General features: G+C 46.3%; 1 protein-coding gene across 1 annotated transcript in view; it reads left to right on the top strand.

The window, feature by feature from the left end:
* The window catches only part of RFC5 (replication factor C subunit 5), a 513723-nt gene that overhangs the window by 443485 nt on the left and 55815 nt on the right, over nucleotides 1-14423 (top strand). The window contains exon 10 of the mRNA XM_069619205.1: nucleotides 3038-3092. Coding sequence (XP_069475306.1) covers nucleotides 3038-3092 — 55 coding nt within the window. The remainder of the gene's footprint in view (nucleotides 1-3037; nucleotides 3093-14423) is intronic.

Here is a 14423-nt window from a genome sequence, read left to right as displayed (position 1 = left end):
CACCTATAGCCGGGAGATTTAAACCAGAGCCACAGCTGACTGGGGCGCACTGCTGGAGGAAATAAACGGCTTCTCTCGATTTGGACGAGAGACCGTGAGGTTACAGAGTGCCATGGAGCCATCCGGCTCAAGGAGGCAGAAGAGGAAGGCTGTGCTCGAAAGAAGACACACTGTGGAAACGTAAGAAGCCAATGCAGTACTCCTGGGTGTTCACAGCTGTTGAGCGACATCGCTTACCTGATCAAAGACGGACTTGGAACAGAAGAGCCCACTAGTAACCGTGTAAGCCACAGAAGCTGAGGAACGAAGGCGGCAAGACGGGAAAAGACGCAGAATGGGCACCACCGACTTGCTGCAGGGAGAAGGAAGTATGCCAGCAAGAGCCAGTGAGTCTCCGAAAGGGAAGCAGGGACACCGCAGCATATTGGCAGCCATGGCACATGCAAATACATGTTAAGAAAGCAAATTAAGTGATGGAAGGAGAAGAGGCCAGTAAGCATTTTGTTGAATGGGAAACAAGAAGGAAAGTAAGAGACCTTCAAATCTGTGAGTGTATGCAATACACTTTTAAGAAAAGCCCTGGCAGGATAGTGTACCAGGCAGACCCCGTATTAGATAAAGTAAATACAGGAATATATCACGTTAGGAAGTGTGTGCAGAGTCCACACGAGAAAAGCCCTGAAAGGGGTGTACACCAGGCAAAGTAAAGCTGCGAGTGTGTTTAAGAAAGCCTGTTGCAAGTGTGTGCATTTAGGTAAGCCCTGGCAGGAGAGTATACCAGGCAATTGCAAGTGTGTGCACATAAGAAAGTCATTTTAGGGAAATGCACAAGGCAAGGATAAAGTTACAAGTGTGTTATGATATGATAGGTTATTTATAATGTGCTTAATACCCAGAGGTATCAAAGTGCGGACCCGGGGATCGAACCTGTGGTGCTCAGTGTCGTCTTGCTTCCAAGGCGAGCACATTGCTGCTGAGCTATCCTCCCGAGACGTGTTCATGTAAGAAAGTCCTGGTAGGAGAGTATATACCAGGCAAGTGCAAATGTATTCACGTGGGAAAGCCTTGGTGGGGAAGCATACCAGGGAAAGATGAACTGAAAAGTTTATAAGAAATACATCACCTAAAGGGGGTCCTGAGAACGATATATCCGGACTAGCAGAATGTTGTGCGGAGCTAAAAAGAAGAGGAGTGAGAACCTGGCAGGAGAGTATCCCAGGTATCCTGCCAAAATACAAACTCACAGCCAAGTTGTTTTTGCTTGTTATTTGTATTGTTGAACAAGAAACAAGAAATGAAAACTTGACAAGGAAGTACACCAGGTATCCTAACTAGACAAAGAGAGATACAGACTTACAGCCAAGTTATTTTTGTTTACCATTTGTGTTGCGGGTCAAGAAAAGAGGAGTAAAAACCTGGCAGGAGGATGCACCAGTTATTCTCACAGGACAAAGATAAAGAGCCAAGTTGTTTTGTGTACCAGTTATGTTGTAGATAAAGAGAAACTCAAGGAACTGATAGCTTTCAATATACCACAGAGGGAAGAGAAATCCAGTGGAAGGGAACCACTCTCCTGAACAAGGTTATCTGCCCTTCTGGACCTTTTTGTTGGGGTTATGCATTTTTCCTTTTGAACATTTATAAATCGGTCGAGGACCAAGACATTACCCTTTTCACCTTGGAGTTAATTTTGTTAGAAGGTGAGGGCCAGAATAGAACTTTGGATGCAGAGTATTTTTACTTTGAACACTGACATCTGACAGACCCTTAGTTTTTTTTGCGATAAGGAAACGCCTCTTATTTCAGGGACAGAAAAGCATTTTCCAAACCCTTTTCTTGTATCAATTGCCAAAACCATAAATTCTGTGTCCGTGTCTCATTCCTGGTACCTCACACAGTGTTTTGTGGAAATTGTATTCCTGAAAGGGCCCTAAAATGCATAATGTGTCCCTGTGTCCCCCTGTCCCCTTCCCCTCCACCACCACATGGGCAACTAAAGACACAAAGCATGGCAAAAGTTCAACATAAACAAACAATTTGTTATTTCACCAGTGTGCTGTTTCTGACAGGCTCAGCGCTCAAGTGCACACAGCTCAGAGAGAATACGTTTGAGCTCCTCCATGGCTTCCAATTCTATCCATGCTGATAAAAATCAAAAGATGTGCTCTGGTTTCTGTCAATTAGCATGTCCTTTGCACTGCCCTATGCTCTCAACTAGTGCATAAATGACACAAATTGAAATGCAAAAGGTGTTGTATTTACAACATTTAAATGCATAAAAAGTCCTGGTGCAATACTTATCTGGAGGCCTGACTATGTGTATCTATGAAAGATACCAATGCTGGCGAACCATAGTAACAGGTAAATAACTTTTTACATATTCCATGTTTGTCAGATCAGATTTTTGACATGTTGGCTGCAAGGGTTAGGTGTGACAACAATCTCTCAAATTGTAGGGGACCATTTTGAGATGCGAGTCCCGGAAGCTTTTTTGGTGGGTCGATGGAATACTAAGCGCAAAAAACACTTTTCCTCTATATATATGTTTTCTACATGAAAATAACAAAACACCAAATTTGGCAAAAGTTTTCAGATTTGACTATCATATTTGGTGAAGTTCCATGCCTGAGTCAGTGCAATATAGAAGTAATATTTTCAAATGGATGTTTGTATAACAAGTCTTTTCTAGAATCTTTCTTTTTTTTGATTGCCAAAGCCTGCCTTAAGGTTGTTCAAGCATTGTCATTTAGATAGTTTGCATGTTGACAAGTTACCATGTGTTACACTTTGCAAAATACATGACTGGCTAGTGTGCATAAATGTATGAATGCACATTCTCCACTGTCTGGATCAGGTAGTCCTGTTCTCACAATTGGATATAGATTTGTTTTAAAGATTGTGAAAGAATTGTCACAGTCTGAATTGTTTGTCGTTATTCAGCAATAACATCTGGTGCGCTGGAAGTTTAGCGGTATTGTTTAACATTATTTTCTCATACTTATCACACTCATCCTACATTTTGTCTCCTTCTACACAGTTGATTTTCCACCCTCGGTTCGGATCCATTTACTAAGCAAGATGGCAGATATTGAGTGAGTAATTTTTTTTGTTTGAGAAGCAGTCTTTTTTTGTGGTTGTCAAACTACTGTTCCAGTCTTGTTTATGGGATGGAAATTCACCTGTGCTATACCTTAAGCACATGTCAACACAAACGAAAGACATATTAGGCACCTAGTTAATGTATTTGGATCGTGGGAGCCCCTCTACTGAGAACAAACATGGGTCAAATGTACTTATTGGACATTTGTATGGCGCAGCACCTATATACAAGTGTTTGCAGGTTGCACAAGATAGGATGGGGCGAGGGTGGTAGGAGGGCATGGGAATCACAAAATTAGAACAAACTGTTATATTGGCCTTGTGACAATCCTACCATGCAAGTGCATGAACAAGATGGTAAGTGCAGAGGGGGCTAGAGGGAGAAGTGCTGGAAAGGGGTGCCCCGCAACGGTGGGGGCAGGCAAGTGCTGGGCGAGCTAAGGCGTCAAGTGCCAGGGGGAGGGGGTGATTGAGGAGGAGTCCGGTGAACAGGAGGCTATTCAGGGAAAGGGAGCCCAAGGTCAAATGCTGGCAAGCGATGCAGGGGGGACTGATGGGTGGGGGGGGTGGTTTGGCCCCTGTAAGACTCAGAAGGGGCCAGGCCCCAGTCGCAGCGGCAGAAGGAGTGTTGGCATGGGAGGGTGAGAGGGAAGGAAGAGAAAAGAAAGGTCTTGAAGTTTCCGGAACTTAAGAAGATCCAGCTCAAGTCTTGGGAGGGTGGGGGGCATTCCATAGGATGGAGCTAGTCGATCCACCACCCATTCTTCTTGGAGAAACGTTTGACCAGCCGAGAGTTGGAGCCAGAGGATGGAAGGAATCTGCCGTGAGGTATTCATGGAGGGAACACTGGATGTAGTGGTCCCATGCCCCAGACAGCCTTGTGGATGATGCAAAGGGTCTTGAATTTGATCATTGTGGTCACCTGGAGCCAGTAGAGAGATTTTAGGGCTGGAGAGACGCGGTCCCGGGGCTTGAGGCCAAGGATAATTCTTGCAGTCCTTTTCTGGATTAGTTGAAGGTGGCGAAGGGAGGAAAGGGGCAGATTAAAGAAGAGGCTGTTGCAGTAGTCTAGCATAGAACAAACCAGGGCTCTGGAGACTTTGAGCTTCTGGGAGAAGGTGAGGAACGGTAGAATTCCCCTGAGGAGGTGCAGCTGAAAGTTGACTTCTTTGCGAGGTCTGTGATGTGTGGAGAGGAGAGAGAGGAGTCCAAGATGATCCCAAGGTTTTTTGCCTCAAAAGCGGGTGAGGGGAGGGGACCCAAGGAGTCTGGCCATAAGAGTGGGGGAGAAACAAGGAGCAGGCGTCCCAGTGCAAAGGATCTCTGTCTTACTGGCATTAAGGCAGTGATCATTGGCAGAACACCACGCCTTAATAGCAGTAAGGTATGGGGAGAGGAGGAGGTAGAGGATGGCAGCTCTTGAAAGAGAGCCGTGTCTGCATAACGCTGGAAATGAGGGGAGAAGTGGAGATCGGGTGGGCCAGATATAAGAGCCATGCCGATAGGTTAAAGCCCTGAGGGACGCCACGGTAGAGAGTGAGGTGGAGGAGAGAAAATGACCCATTTGCACTTGCATGGTCTGTTTGAAAGGGAAGAGGTAAGCTACCCCAGTGTCCTGTCCGTGATGGCTAGGGTATCATGGAGACGGTTTATGAGGATGGAGTCGTTCACTGTGTCAAAGGCGGAAGAAGGATCGAGGAGGATCAGAACAGAGGGAGTGTTTGAGTCCAGATTAGAGAGTAGATCTTCACAGGTGTTCAGGAGAGCAGTTTCCGTGCCATTTCGGTCTGGTGGGTCAGTTGAGGGATGAGCAGCCTCGCCATGTTTGCCTAAAAAGGGGTGATGGAAATAGGGCGATAGTTAGCCGGGCAAGATGGCTTTTTAGGAGGGGGTGCACAAGAGAGTGCTTAAGGGGTTGAGGGAAGGAGCCAGTGGCAAATGAATGCTTGCAGAGGTCAGCCAAAGCTGGGGCGAGCGAGGCGATGTCCTTGATGGATCTGGAGGAGCAGAAGGGGGGAGGGGGCAAAATGTTTAGAGGAGACGTTCATAGAGCGGACAACTCATCTCATCTGGTGCAGTGGGAGAGGAGGAGAGTATGGGGTGGGGGGGCCAAGGGAGGTGAGAGAAAGGGCAGTTGGAGTGGAGCGGATGACAGAGGACAGGATGTCAAGAGTTTTGGAGGAGAAATGAGCAGCCAGTGCAGAGCAGAGGGCCTGGGGGGGAGGAGGAAAGGAGAAGACTGTGGTAGGATTGGCAAGTTACTTACAGATTTTAGAGTTCAGCCATCTTATTGGTTGCTCTTCTTGGAGCAGATGCCTTTGGAGAAGGCGGCAGGACAGTTTGTCAGAGGATGAGCTAGATGCCTGCCACTTCCGCTTTTCACTTGCGTTTCAAAGCTGCCATGTCGGAGTCATACCAAGAGTTGCATTTGGAGGCAGGCTTCATACAGATCTTCATGATGGGGGCCAGGAGATGTTCGGGGTGTTAGAGATAGAGATGGAGGTTATCTAGAACAGAGTCAGAAGGAAAGTCAAAAGAAGGGGATGGGAGTGAAGGAAGAGGCAAATGCAGCAACTGACACTTCATTGATCAAAAGACTGAGAAGGAGACTGGTAGTGCAGCCGTAGGCATCCTCAGGGGACAGGGGAGGTCAAGGTGGGAAGAGAGGAGGGTGGTCCGACCAGGAGAGGGGGGGGGTAGGAAGAGAGTTGGAGAGAGGGATGTCTGTTGAGATGAGAGAATCCAAGGTGTGTCCGGCAGAGTGAGTTGGGCCAGAGGGAAGGATAGTGAGGGAAAGAGTGTTGCAGAGGTCTCACAAGAGAACAGTAGCCACATCTGTCGAGATGGATGTTAAATTTCCCAAGGAGGATACGATTGGGGAAGGAGGCAAGAAGAGAGGACAGGTCAGCCCATTCTGAGAGAAAGAGGGAGGTCGGTCCAGGGGGCCTATCTATGGTAGTGATGGTAATTGAGAAGGTAGGCGAGACAAAGCCTGCAGTCTAGGTGTTCAAAGGATGAGTAGGTTTGAGTGGGGATGATGGAGGCAGGAACCAACTCGTGGAAGATCGGGCCACTCCAGAACCAGACCTGGAGGGCCTGGGATTGGACAGGATCTTGTAGCTCTCGGTGAGAAGAGTATCAAAAGCAGTGGCCTTGAACCACATCTCGGTGAGAGCAAGGATGTCAAGGTCTTCAAGGAGGCGACAGATGTGAGAGGACATTTTAATAGCAGAGCGATAACTGAGGGTCGCTAAGTAAAGTGGTTTGCCCCCTTTAAAAGATTTGCAGGGGGCACATGGTGGGGGGGCACTACAGGGAGGGAGGGGAGATGAGGGATGAAGGGGTGCCAGGAGGAGGGGGAGTTGAACAGAGATGGAAGATGCCTGTCAAGAAGGAGATGGTTGGGCTGAGAACCCTGGGCCATGATAGTGCCATAGTGATAGCCATTAATGGTGCATTTGGACGATATGAAGTGGGCCAAGAGCACTTCCCATCTGGTGCCGCCTGTAATGTGTGAGGAGCAGAAAGGGGAGAGGACAGAGACCATATAGGGTGTCCATAGGTTAGAAGAAGGAACAGCAAAGAGAATGTTGGTGATAGTCTGTCTGGCAGAAACATTGATGTCGGTGTCTGCGATGGGAAGACCAGGGTTGGAATGAAGCAGTGCCTTTTTAAGTTTCTTACATCCAGACTTCGTGAGAGAGGGAGGATAGGTGATGGGAAAAGCAGTTAGTAAAGATAGGGGAGACAGAGAGCACCATGGGGGCAGGGATGGGGGAGGGGGAGAGAATCGGCGGTTTGTAGCATGGGAGAAGGGCAGGAGCACTATGCATCAAAATCTCACCAGGCGGCCTGGTATACAAAATCAGTGAAAACACTGGAAATGCCTAGATTTACAGATCACATGCAAATTGGACAGCACACCTAAATTCGAATATTTCCAAAAAGCACTAAAAGCAGTGCAAAATGGTGGGTGCACAACCGAGAATAAGAGCAGTTAGGTTCAGCTTCTAGTCAGATAATCGAAATCTAACAATTTAGGTGAGGCCAGCTAAGTCAGAATACAAAGATTCGAGAGACTGCATAAGAAAGAAATGCCACAGCAGGTTACATGTGTAGGTACATCCAGATTAGGGAGAATGAGAAAGCAGCAAATGAGCAGCAGTGCAGGAAGCCCAGTCCCTCACAAGTTGTATAGGTCATTGTTTGAAGGATTATTGTGCTGTTTTAGAGGAAGAAACTGCAAACTGTATACTCGAGTTGAGGTACAGGAGCGTTGCTCCGGTTGAAATGAAACTGGTGGGAAGGGGTGTCAGATGCTGGCTTTGGTCCAGGGCCAATGGCATGGCGGTAAGAGGAGATTACAGCCCTCATTGAGCTCAGAGAGAGCTCAATGAGGGCTGTAGACAGGCAGAGGAGCTGGGCCAGGAGTGCAGAGGAGAAAAAATCAGCTGAAAGCACTTGCCCACTTGAAAAGTAAAGCAGCAGGTAGATGGCTCATGTGGGGCGGCACCAGCATCCACAGCCTGACAGGCCAGGCAAGGGCCTTACCGTGGGCCTTGTTGGGGGGACGGCTCTCGCCTGCTGGCTCCCTGATTGGGCGTTATGTGCCAGGTTTGGTGAATCACAGGGGGGGCAGGGCCTGCTTCAGAGCATTACGGTGCTCGAAGGAGGAGGAGGTGGCCATGTTTGAAATATGGTGAAGGGCTGCGCTTACACACATACACAGCCCGACTGTGCTGAAACAGCCCAACATATTGTAACAAAGTAAGAGGGCGGTGGGTAGCGCTCAACGCGACTGCGCTGTAATCAGTGTGATGGGGGGGAAAAACTATTTCAGCGCTCACCACATCGAAGATGGGACATGCAGGATTAAGGAGAGACGAGCCTTCTAGGCCTCACCTTGATGCTGCTGGGTCCCTCATGGTGTGGCCTGTTGCCATGTGCAAGCAGAGGCCAGATATTCCTGATTCTGCCTTTGCTGGTGTTGTATAGTGAGTGAAATAACGTGTTGTATGGAATTCTTCCACTCATGAATGTCTACAACCTTGTTTTAGCTCACTACACCATTCAGAAGTAGGAATATCCATTTGCATATCAGTTTGGTTCCATCCACGAGGGCAGTCCAGGACCGAAATGCTAGACAATTCTCCTCTGAACAAGAGCACCACCAGCAACCAAAGACACATGTTTCGCCTTGTTGGGGCTCCTCAGTAAGGTGAAGCTGAGCCTCTCGAAGGCAAGTGAGCAAGAGGTTTACATCTGGATTACCCTTGGCTACTTGGGGTGAAAACCCAGGTTTTGCAAATTAAACAAGTGTATGGAAGCCCCCTACTGAAGAACAGAAATTCCATTGAACAGGGTATTTGAACCATGTTTGTCCTCAGTAGAGGGGCTCCCACACTATTGTTTAATTTGTAAAATAAAGTCAGGGTTCTGGCTGTAGTCACACATCGAGAGGATCTCAGTGGAAGAATTATGCAATATCTGTCGAAGTACGACTTTTCCTCCCCAAATGTATACACTGTGTTCTGAAAGCACATTCTAACAGTGATCATCTTTCAAGAATTGCATTGCATACATTCAAGACCATTCCAGACCCCAGTAATGACATCCCATTGAATTGTTTGGATTATTCCTTATTGATATTAGTATTGCCTTTTAAGGGGTTCACTTTTGTTCCCAAATGCTCATCAGCCTTTCAGTAGTAGTTTTATTTTTTCTATTTTATTGATTTATTTAGCGCTTACCCATAGGGATCAAAGTAAAAGTGTAACTTGATGTTTAGTAATAAGAAGGACCTGCCAAGGGAATCTGAGTAGGCGCCGTAGCCACAACTCATCCCTGTACTCCTGCCAAGTGGTAGTCATTTGATCCCAAACATAGCTAATGTTGTTGCACTTTTAAGACCTTAATTTTAAAGTAAAACCGCTTTGGAAAGTTCAGCTGAATCTGCGCAATTCCTATTCCTTTCATTCCAGGACAGAATACAAAAGGGTCTTAAAAAAACAATATTTCTAATGGGCTCCTTCCTTTCACAGATTCCTCGTTAAGATGGATTTCTACTATCTGTGGACAGATTAGAAGGCCACCCTAGTTCTGATGAATATGAATACTCTGAGAGGTTAGCCAACCGCAATCAAAGTAAGTGTGGCGAGTGGTATAGGCTCGGTCTCAGAAGTGAGTGCTGTCAGGGGTCCACAATGAATCCACCCAGTGAAGCACACAATAGTCCACTTTAGACAGGCAGGTACAGAAATACTCTAGTTATTGAAGGCCCAGAAACATGCACTAGAGAAATGAATCCAGCAAGTAGTATTATCACACAACAGTGTTATCAAACATATATACATTCTCCTTAGGTTTGTAGAAGTGCATACAATAACTTATTCAACTGAAAGAAGCTACGTAGAGACACAGTATGTAAAACCAGTTCACAGGAACGATAGCCTAACTTGTTTTTTTTTGGGTTTGTTCAAACCTTTAAAAAAAGAGAAAAAGAAACGAGATAAAATCTTTTTACACTCCGGTACTTCATATCATCTGTTAGAATTAACACCAAAGTAACTTTCATTTCACATTTCCCCAGCGAGCACGCATTGATGTCCAAATTCAGAGTCTTGTTAGTTGGCATCAAGACGGTCTTGTTAGTTGGCATCAAGACGGTCTTGTTAGTTGGCATCAAGACGGTCTTGTTTGTTGGCATCAAGACAGTCTTGTTTGTTGGCATCAAGACAGTCTTGTTTGTTGGCATCAAGACAGTCTTGTTTGTTGGCATCAAGACAGTCTTGTTTGTTGGCATCAAGACAGTCTTGTTAGTTGGCATCAAGACGTTCCGACAATGCTCGCAAGAAGACAACCAGTGCAAACATAAGTTTTCTGTCTGACCCGTCGAACATGGCGTGCCAAAAGTTGTCAGCGTTCAATGTTTGGTGCTTATTAATCACTGGAACCAAAGTTTGTGTTCTCAGGTTCCGTAACTTTAGACAAAACAGCGTTAGATGCTTCAATGTCTCCCTATATAGGTTACAGAAGCGGCACATCGAGTCCAGTTCTGCATGTTGAGCCCATGTACCTAGACGTTCTTTGGTTGCCAGCATGTTAAGCCTGAACTGCATGTACAGCAATCTCGATTTTTGATCAGAAAATCGGGATAAGTTAACTTGCAGCTCACCATAGGCTCTTGCTTCACTAGGGACCTTATTCATCAGTCTTGAGTTTCGCCTTGAGTCACATGTTTGGCGCCAGTCAGATCTCCATAGTTTTTTTTTTTTTTTTTGGCCACGTCCGGGTTATCTAAGAGTGTTCTTAAGGCAATATCATGTTCTTTCAGGAATTCAAGACGTTGTTTATTCCACATTCATAACACGGTATACACTTTGTCATTACCTGGGTTGTGTGATATTTGTACTTGAGGTACTGGTATTGTTAACATCATTTTCCTGAATAATTTTAATAAGTTCTAGCATACTCTTGCATGGATTGAGATGAGACCCAATTCGTAACGTATGCAAACAGTTGATGTTCTTTTACGTAACTGAAGTACCTTGACCCAAAAGATGTTTCCCAATGTGTTTCACAAGTCGTATGAGCACCCAAATGCGTTTTCCGCACCATAGATTAGGGCCGGCACTGCCTTTTGTTGGTAGAAGGCAATAGTTGGCCTCAGTGAACATTTTCCATATTGCTTGTTTATCATGGAAGCTTGGCAGGCCAGCTGCCGGCACTTACTCTTCGCGGTTTCGGCCCATGGGGCATCATTTCTGTTGGCACTTACCCTCATGACCAAGTAGTTAGTGTTTCTTATAGTCTTCTAGTTTTCATTTTCAAGGTGCCATACATACATTGTTTCGCTTATTGCTTTTGCCCATCAACTCTTCGAAGATCATTATTTTGCACTTTAGTTTGTTGATTTGTAGACCATTATTTACTACATAGATTTCAAGGATGTCAAGTTTACACAGTAGCCCAATGGGGGGTCATGTCAAATAGAATTAAGTCATCAGCGTAAACAAGCCAACTAATATGGGATCCGTGAATCTTAGGTGGAAATGTAGAGACATTGTTAAAGGCACCGCCGATGTCTGATAAGAACAGGTTGAAGACCAAAGGGCATCCCTGTTTGACGCCCTTGAGTGTGCAAATTGGAGCGGATAACGTCCCTTTAGAGTCCAATCTGATCTTGATGGTGGTATCAATGTGGAGTTCTCTAATTGTGTTAAAGAAACTAAGAGGACAGTTCCACATGCTTAGTTTTTTCCACAGCAGATCTCAATTGATGCTGTCAAAAGCATGGGAGAAATCTCTGAATGCCAAATAGACTTTGGTGTTAGTTCTTAGAGCTTCCATCTTGATCAAATTCAACAGTAATAAATTTAGGCCACAACCCACACCCTTTACAAACCCCGCTTGTCTCGGGTCCACATGGTTACTTTCGATGGACCATTTTAGAAGCTTTTGTTGCAGAAGGGTTGCGTAGATGTTTACTAAAACGCCGAGAAGAGCTATTGGTCTATAATTTTTGGGTTGGCCATGTCACCCTTTTTGAAAATCTGAACGATTACCGCACTTTTCCCCATTTTTGGGGTGGCACATCTAATGACAATTCTTTCAAAAAGGGTCGCACAAAAGTCTGCTCATATCTCCAGATTACGCTTGATGGTATAGTTAGTCAGTCCGTCCTGTCCGGGCGCTCTTGAGGGACGTGCTTTGTTGATTGCGCTTAGGATGTCGTCTCTTTCGAACACCAAGTCCCAGTGATTATGTGTCGGTGGTTTCCATTCGACAGTCTTGTCATTCTTACTAAACAAGACGGTGTAGACCAAGACCCAGCCTAACTTTATAAATCCAATCCCTATGCTGAGTGGGGCCTTATGACCAAAAGTCACAAAGCTTCTGCTTAGGAGAGGGGCAGATGTAGGAAGAGTTCTTGTGGTGGTGAAATATTTACCATAAGACTTAATATTAGCAGTAAGTACGATTATTTTCCTATCCTTTAGAACAGCCTTGGAATCAAAAAGCGATGGAATGTAATAAACCGAAGTTTATTCTAAGGTTTTTTATAGGGAAGACTGGGGAGGCTGAATGGTTTGTAAGTACTCGCCCACCTGCCTCTGATTTTCCCAAGTGACTAGGCAGGTTGATTGGGAGTAAATGGAATTAGGTTTTTCTGTTGCTGGATCCAGTAGAAGATGCCCATTAGCTGCCGGTGCAATGATTCTTCCGGTCGGGTACAGAAGCCGAGTGCAACAGTTTGCGATGATGCAAGGCAGCAGGCAACAATGCATGTCTCTTCAGGACACACTACCAGATTGGGGGTTAGGGGGGGTGCTGGTTCCAGTGTCAGTCACCGCACACAGGCGACAGCAGGCATTTCTCCAGTTGCGGTAGAATCAGATTTTCCAGGACAGGATCCTTTCATGCTGGGAAGCAGAAACTTGGCAGGAAGACGAATTGTGAAACATGCTGGTGACCACTGAAGTTCCGGACGAAAACTCAGAGCGGTGACGCTTCAGTCGAGGTAGCCCACTGGAGAGCTGGTCGGTCCAACAGGTGGTCCAGGAATGATTCTGAGGGATCAGAACGGCTGGATCTCAAGAAGGCGTCAAGACTGGTTGATCCCACCAGTTCACCGCAACCAAACACAGAAAGGGATGTCGGGCCTCTTTTGGAGTCATCCACTGATCTTCAGTTGACTGTTCTTCAACACCGGGTACTTGGCTCCAACCATGATCTAAAGAAATGGCTACAGTATTCCTCTACCTGTGCCCAAATCTTGGCTGGAAGCTGCAAGCAAGTCCAATCCCACCAATGGTAAGGATCTGCACCATTCAAACAGCCAGCAGTGGTTCTTTCAGGGACCACTGTGGGTTTCACTCATGCACACACACCCAGACTCTCTGGCACCACTTGCTGGGCCCGCACACAAATAGCATGCAGTAGCCCACGAAAACAGCAGCTTTCTTGGGCTAATGCATGACCATATAAGGGATTTCCGGACCAGGCCAAGAAACAATATTGTCAAAGAACAAGCGAAAAACATCATGGCACGGCCATTTTAGAGCACTAGCCACGTTTAGTAGCTAGACATGGTAAGCGCGAATGTGCATACTAAAAATACTGCAAACAATGTATCTGCTGGCACCACCTTGTCTTTGGGCACATATAAGAGTAACCAAATCCACAGTGTTAGACTAAGGTGATACAAAAGTATACCCAGCCCACTGCGTTGTAAGATGTTTGTACTGTTAAAAAGTTACCCAAACAAGTAAAAAGACAAAAGGGAAGGTTTAAGTTACTTACCTGTAACTATTGTTATCCAGCATGGATTCACATGCTCGTGAATATTCCCTGTCATCAGGCTAGGAATCCTCGGTAAAAGAAAAAACAGTTTCACTTTCAAACTGTATTCCTTCTCTAAACCAATCACTGTCCTCTGGGTCATACCGCCCCATCCAATGGCAGTCTTCTCCTTAAGCCCCAGAAATGGCAACCATCATCAGATTTGGTAAGCACGTAAAGTGGCAGTATGACCAAGAAGAGCCGCAGAGCAGCCGGAGGGAGGGTTCACATCTGAATCCATGCCAGACAACAAAAGTTACAGGTAAGTAACTTAAACCTTCTCTGGCATGGGGTCTGGCATGTATACATGCTCATGAATATCGAATACACCGCAGTACAACATGACACAGCCACGGGAGGTGGGGCAAGGCTCAACAGAAGCAATTAAACATACCCCTGGAACAGGCTCATCTGAAGCGAACAGGTTGCATAGCACTGCTTGGCCGACTTATGACTCCTCCCTGGAATCCCTGTCGACGCAGTAGAACTTCGTGAAGGTGTGCTTGGACCTCCACGTAGCAGCCCGGTAGATGTCTATCAGGGGCACACTAGACAGGAACGCCTGTCTCAGCAATCGCTCTGGTGGAGTGGGCTCTCAGACGGCGCAGTAGCAGTCGGTTCGCCAACCGATGACAGTGCATGATGCAGCCGGAGAGCCATCTGGAAATGGGAGCCTACAACGGGGCCTTCCCATGGCTCACAGGACCAAAGTTCACAAACAATTGTGAAGTCTTCCGAAAACTCTGAAGGCCCTCTCCGCTGGTGACAAAGGTTTCGGGAAGTAAACAGGTAACACCAAAGGCTTGTTGAGGTGGAATTCTGACGGAACCTTTGGCATAAGAGGGGTGCGTACGCATACCACCATTGATTTTTGGAAGTCCGGTTTGGTTGCTTGCAGGATGGGCCTGGAGCTCAGCTACACGTCTGGCAGAGGTGATGGCCACAAGGAAAGCCGTCTTCCACAAGAGAAACTTGAGTAGGGC

This window comes from Ambystoma mexicanum, chromosome 10 (assembly GCF_040938575.1).
Source record: "Ambystoma mexicanum isolate Mex_15411 chromosome 10, UKY_AmexF1_1, whole genome shotgun sequence".
Classification (NCBI taxonomy): domain Eukaryota; kingdom Metazoa; phylum Chordata; class Amphibia; order Caudata; family Ambystomatidae; genus Ambystoma; species Ambystoma mexicanum.
This window is presented reverse-complemented; position numbering and strand designations above follow the sequence as displayed.